This window comes from Apis florea, unplaced genomic scaffold (genome assembly GCF_048593485.1).
Source record: "Apis florea isolate Af1SG1 unplaced genomic scaffold, ASM4859348v1 contig_3745_pilon, whole genome shotgun sequence".
Taxonomy (NCBI): domain Eukaryota; kingdom Metazoa; phylum Arthropoda; class Insecta; order Hymenoptera; family Apidae; genus Apis; species Apis florea.
This window is the reverse complement of record NW_028256831.1, coordinates 68,289-75,203: the sequence shown is the minus strand read 5'-3', so window position 1 is coordinate 75,203 and position 6,915 is coordinate 68,289. Positions and strand designations below refer to the sequence as shown.

The 6,915-nt window shown below is 25.1% G+C and overlaps 1 protein-coding gene across 1 annotated transcript; it reads right to left on the bottom strand.

The window, feature by feature from the left end:
• Positions 1–519: 519 nt before the first annotated feature.
• On the bottom strand, positions 520–6,656 carry Setx (probable helicase senataxin). The gene is made up of 7 exons (XM_012493084.2): positions 6,434–6,656; positions 6,157–6,270; positions 5,939–6,082; positions 5,675–5,861; positions 1,212–5,541; positions 920–1,130; positions 520–819 (listed from the first exon to the last, which is right to left on the bottom strand). The coding sequence occupies exons 1-7, from the start codon at positions 6,515–6,517 to the stop codon at positions 694–696; spliced, it is 5,196 nt and encodes a 1,731-aa protein (XP_012348538.2). The 5' UTR covers positions 6,518–6,656; the 3' UTR covers positions 520–693.
• Between the last annotated feature and the right edge of the window lie 259 nt (positions 6,657–6,915).

Genomic DNA, 6,915 nt, shown 5'->3' with positions numbered 1-6,915 from the left:
AATTTATGATTCCGAGATATGAAATAGAAAAATATTTTTTCGTATATTAATTTATTCATGAATTATTTATTATCAATATATATATATAAATAACAGAATAATAAATATTTGAAATAAAAGATTTGAAATACAGTTCATTTTTACGAAGCACTGAGTATAACAATTTATGCATCAGTGAACACAAACTTTTTTTATTAAAAACACAATATATGTTACATAATTTAGTCTTTTAATTATAATTTAAAACTTTTTTTTATTCTGTCTTGATTAAATATATCTATAAATGATTAAAATCACAATTTAATCTTTTATTTGTTGCGTTATTACATAGAATAATATATTAAAAATGATTGTTTTATACAAAAAAAACTGCACAATTACTTTTTTAGCTTAAAATTATAATTGATGTATTATTATACTTTCAAAAAATAAATTAACTATAAAATAATCATATGAGGTTAAGATTAATATACTTAACCTAAACCAAATTTAATCAAAAATATAATAGTAAACAATGGGTACTTTTTATGGATTCTTTTATTCTATTCAAGACATTATAGTTAGTTTAAAAAATTTATTAGCAAAGCTATATTATAGAAAATGAAATAAAGATTTATAATACATATTTTAAACACGCGAAGATGACAAGATTTACAAATATACAAGGATAGTATTAATAATAACATAAAAAAATCACTTTCTTCTTGTACGCTTAATAACATACGATTTTACTTTGTCGAGATCTGCATTAGTATCAACGTTAAAAAATACTTTACGCGATTTCGCATCTGATATTAATGAATTCCACATTGGATACCTCTGTAATCAATAAAACTTATTATATAACTATATTTTAATTATAATCTAATTTTTTTATATTTTTTTTCTTTTTGTAAGATATTATATTACATAATCTTACCATAAAAATATTAAAATTACCACACATAATGAGGCTGCGTTTTGCTCTTGTAAGAGCAACACAAAGTCTTTGTCTGTCTGATAAGAAACCAATTTTTTGACTTCGTACACATGACATAATTATTACATCACATTCTTGTCCTTGAAAACTATCCACTGTATTTACGTCAATTTTCACTTTTTTTTTAATATTTTCAGGCAATGAAAATATTCTAAAACAATTAAAATTAAATATACAATAAATAATTTAATGGTAATATATAATAGCTGTCTTATGTTAAATGCATACTTACTTTTCATGAATCTTTGTTAATATCATAGACTTTTGATTATTATATGGTGTAAGAATGCCACATGAAATATATGATTCCCAATTATCCAAATTAGCAAAAGTTAACATACAATATATAATGTTTGCTACAAAATCCGCTTCTTCATCGTTTGAGTTGTCATCATTCTGATTTGAATTAAGATTCAAAATTCGATAGGGGTAAAATGGAAACGTATCATCGCGTTCGATTGCAGTCTTCAGTTTGCCACCATAAAAGAATTTATTTGGCCAAGAAGAAATATCATGTTGCATTCGATACTGTGTATCCAACATAATTATCGGATTATTTTGTTGTAATTCAAAGGCGTTTTGCACTCGAGAAAATATCGATTGATCCAATCCATATTTCTTTGCCTGTGTACTTAAAACTGTGGCCGGTAATTGATTCGGATCACCGACTAAAATCAATATATTAATTCCTAACATTAATGGTATTAAAGTTTCTGCTTCACAACTTTGAGTAGCTTCATCTACGATACACACAGATATTTTTTTTTTATTAATACCAAAAATGGATTCCATTTGACTAGTATAACAAGACGAAAGGGTACAAGTGATTATATCTGCATATTCAAGAAATTTATTTTCCGTCATACGTTGTAATTTCATGTATTCTTTGTTTCTAATATTTAGTTCATTTAACGATTCACGATTTTTTAATAATTCATACTTCATAGTCATATCATTCAATTTCATTCTAATATGCTGTTTATAAGCTTCATCCAAATTACGAGAATTTGTCAATTCACATCGAAGAGCATTCATTTTAGATTGTAAAAGCAATTTTTCATTTTCTATGCTGTCGGATGGAGTATTATTTGCATTATTTGTTTTCCTAATATCTCGTTTTGCTAATTCCATAACAGAAATATCTTTCACTTTTGGATGCATCATTTCCGATTGTCCAATGCGAACCATTTTAAACGGTTTCATCTTCGTCTGTTGTTTTATTATAGTTCTAACATTTAATAATCTTAAAACGATTTCATCAATAGCAGTATTTGATGGAGCGCATACTAACATTTTAAAAGAACTTCCATTGCTTGTATATCTGTTATTTCCGTATAATATTTGAGTAATTATATTTACAATAACTTTTGATTTTCCAGTACCCGGTGGCCCTTGAATAAAACATAATTTAGTATCTTTATGAACTGCAGCTTTGGTTACTCTATTTACAGCTTCCATCTGTTTCTGATTTAATTTATCTCCAGTAACCAATGTCTCTGATTCAGAAACAACTGGTAACTTATACATTTCAAGTTGTGGATTTAGAATTAAATTTACTAACGGCGAATTGGGAAGAAATTGTAATGCTTGCACCATTCTTAAGCTAGAACGCAAATAAATTACAGCTCTTAATCGCTGAACTCGATTTACTAGAATATTCTTATCAAGACATTTCGTTATCACGGTATACGTTAATAATGTATGAGGATTTTTCACATAATTTTTCAAATCTTGATTAAAACGAGTAACAGGAGTTAACACTGTTGTATATACATTAGTAACATAAGCAAATACTTTACGGAAATCTTTTGATTTTTGTGATTTTTCGTGATTTTGAACATATTCAAAAAATATAAGATCTCCATAAATAGGATGTATTTGTTTTTTTATATCCTCTTTTGTGGCTAATACTTCGAGCATTAATGTTGTAAAAAATATATTATTCGAAACATTGTATGTTTGAATAGAGTTTTCAACTATAGAACACATAAATGTGGGCCGTCTATATATATGATCTATACTCTGAAATTGCTTAGTGATTCCATGCCAAATTTCTAACAATAAAAGTGGACTTATAATGTTATAATATTCTTCATATGATTTATAATGTGTTAAGGTTACATTAAGTTCTTCAGGCTGTATAACAGGTGGATCTTGATTCAAATATTGTTGTTCTTCTAACCATATTGGTTTCCAGCATAAAATGCGCCATAAAAACTGGTTCCATTTTGCATTAGATTCTGTGGTATTACTAGGTTTCTTTACAGCAACTTTTTCTGCAGGTATAGGAGCATCTTTACCTGTTAGTTTTTTTAAAACATTAGATTCATCAATTTGATATTCACGTACGCTTTCAATTACTGCAGAAAAAGATACCCGTTTTTTTGGTTTCATGAAATTTAATTTAATATTTGATTTAGAAACGGAAGATTTATTTTCAATAAGTTTAGAAGATTCTTTATTTGATTTATTCTTTGATTCAATATTTTTTAATTCATTTGTTTTTTCTATTTTTTTTTCTAATGAGAGTTCTTTTAACGCTGTTTCTGCTTCTACAGTATTTATTTGCATCTTGGTGGTATTAGATTTTTTGGGAATCTTACCCAAATTCGAAATATCATTAAGCATTAATTTATACTCTAAATGTTTTGTTATTTCTTTAGAAATATTTTTATGTTTTACAGAATTTGTCATTTCTGAATTTGAAATATTATTCACTGCAGATTGACTGGATGAAGTTTTAGATTTTTCTGTTACATTTTCTAATTTAGATGCAGAGATCGTGTCTTCGACAAGAAAATCGTTTCGAGTCTTTGTCGTTACTTTCGCTTTTGGTTTGGAAACAATACGTTTCTTCTCTTGATTATTTTCTAAAGATAATCGTTTCTCCTCTATTGCAAGTTTCTTCAATTTCATTTTTCTACTATCTACCAATACTTTTTTTTCTTCTTTAGAAAGGATATTAACTTTCTTCTGTTTACTAGGAGGAAGACAATCTGCCCATTTATGAAGCATTTTACGATTTTTTTGCTCCTTTGCATACAAACGTTGTTCTATTTTTAACATTTCTTCTCGTTTTTTTTTTTCAGTAGCAGATAATTTTTTTTTAGTAGATTTTTCATGTTTTTGAGGACTTTGTTTAACTTTATTACTGTTTCGTTTTCTGATAGGCAAATGCGGAGGTTCTATTTCAGGCACTTTTTTCTCAATTACTTTTTTTTTCTTTGAAGATACAGTATTTTCTATTCTACTAGCTCTATTAGCTATATCAATATAATTTTCTGTCTTTTTTTGTATTGGAGACGAATTCTGATATTTCAAGGATTGTCTTTCCAATGTGAATTTTTCAATATCTTCAAAATTTTTTGTTTTATTTGGAAGAGTTTCTTGTGATATTATTTTATTTAAATTTTTTACAGTAAGGAAAGTTTTCGGAGAAATTATTTCATTTAAGTTTTTTATAGCTTGAACTGATATATTTTCTTCTTCTTTATCCATAGATTTTTTTGCTTCTATTTGTTCATCTATGTTTTTTCTATTGTCAATAAATTCAAACTCATTTAAGAATGGCTTTTCTATATCAATATCTGCTTTTATATCTTCTTTTTTTATATCATTGATATCAATTTCATCATTCTCATTAAGTATTTGACTTCGAGATAATCTGTGTAACCAATTATTATCTTCATCTTCACTATCTGTTAGTGAAATAACTAAATCTGCATCATCGACTATACTATATCTTACATTTTCTATTTCTGCAGGTTCTTCTTTAATTTCATCTTTTACAGATGTATTCATGCCATATCCAATATCGAATAATTGCGAACATGGAAAAATATCATCTTCACTATCACTTAAATTTACCACATCATCTTCTGAAAATTTTGTTTTTGGTTTTTGTTGAATTTGTTTTAATTTTATTGGAGATATAAGAGGAATAATTGTATTTGGAGAATATATATTTTCATCATTATCAGTTAATTGTAATTCATTTTCCAATTTTATCACACTATCTTTGTTACATACAAAATTTGCAGGTAATGATGATAAATTTTTGTTTTCATTACTTTGTGCAAAATGTTGATTTGTTTTATCAACTGTTTTTGACATTTCAATTTCAATTAAAAAATTGTTTACTTTTTTAGTATTTGCATTTTCTTCTCTATTTGTATCTGTCTTAGTTTTATTCTCCATTGTATTTTTAGATACAATATTATTTACTGTATCATGTATATTTTTAATATGAAATAAACTGTTTTCAGTATGATTTTGATCTTCATGAAATGTATTTATATTCAGTTTCTTCTTACTCTTAGAAGTAGTAGAAATTTTATTTTTGTTAATATTTTCTATTTTACTGTCTATGAATGATTCAATTTTTATATTGTTTATATTATTTGATTCTATCATATTAATATCAATATGTTCCTTTATATTTAATTTATCTAATTCGACATTTTTTGTGAAATTATCACAATTCCTTTTTTCATTTAATATGTTGTCATTCCCTGATATGTGAATTATTTCAATATCATTATCATTTTGTATTGTACATTTATCTGAAATTTTAACATATAAATAAAATTATTATATCTTCATTTCTATCTTATTAACTCTTTTATTATATTTTATTATTTTTTGTTAAATATGAATGAATATGATAAATGAAATGAAGTAGAGATGAAATATTACCTTCCAAAGAATTTTTATCTGAGATACAATTTCCACTTTCTAATTTGAAAATTTTACTTGGCACATCTTCATTAGAATTTCTTTGTCCTCTTTTGCGTTGAATATCAGATTTATCATTACATATATTTTCAATATTTATTATAGTCTCTGATAAAGCAGTAGAGGTATGATTATTTTCTTTTGATGGCTGTTAAAATTATTAAAGTATTTAATAGTTTTATTTAACAAATATTATAAGTCAAAATAATATTAATGAAATCTTACCTCAATTGTTTGTAATTTATATGCATACATACTATTATCTGTATCAACATTTGGACAACCAATACCAATAATATCATTTGGATGTAATTTAGTTGTCTGAAAAGGTTCTTGTGGAATTTCATTTATAAATAATCCATTTGCACTCTAAATATAATAATAAATATTATTGTATTAAATTTATTATATTTTATATATTAATTTCAATATATAATGTGTACCTTTAAATCTGTAACATATAATTCATTTTGGTTGCGAAAAAAAATACAATGACGTCGCGATACTGTCAAACCAAGACATACTATTTCATTATCTCTGGCTCTACCACAAGTATACTAAAAATATAAAAAAAAAATGTAAAACATTATAATTAATATTTTCAATGATTTCTTTGTTAATATTATTAATGAAAAAGATTGTCAACATGAAATAACTTTAAAAGAAAAATCATTTCAGAACATGTGTTTTCTACTTTCGAAAATGGAATTATATGCTTACTGCATGATCTTGTTGATCAAGTACAATTCTACCCGGAGCATTAATACGTTCCAGTATAAATTGGCAATTGTCATTTGCACTCATTTTTAAAAAATAATCGGTTTATTTACAGGTCTTTGATTATCTACATAACCTGTTCTTTATTGTATTGAAAACATTTCATTGGAAGTTTTTACTGACAATCTTAAATATCTAATAATCTTAATAAAAGTCAATCAGTATATTATTTTATTACATTATTTTTAAAGAAAAACATTTTTATAATAAAAGGAATACATGCATTGACCTTTACCGCCTTTTATACTTGAAAGTAGCATATATAACATATATAATAAATACAAGTTCACTAGAAACATCACAGTGACATCTATGAAAAACATCTTCAAATCTTAAAATTTTACTGTTGAGAACTTCTTTGATAGTGATTTTTGACTAAATGATTTTTATAATATAAATATAATAAATATTTAATTATTAATAAA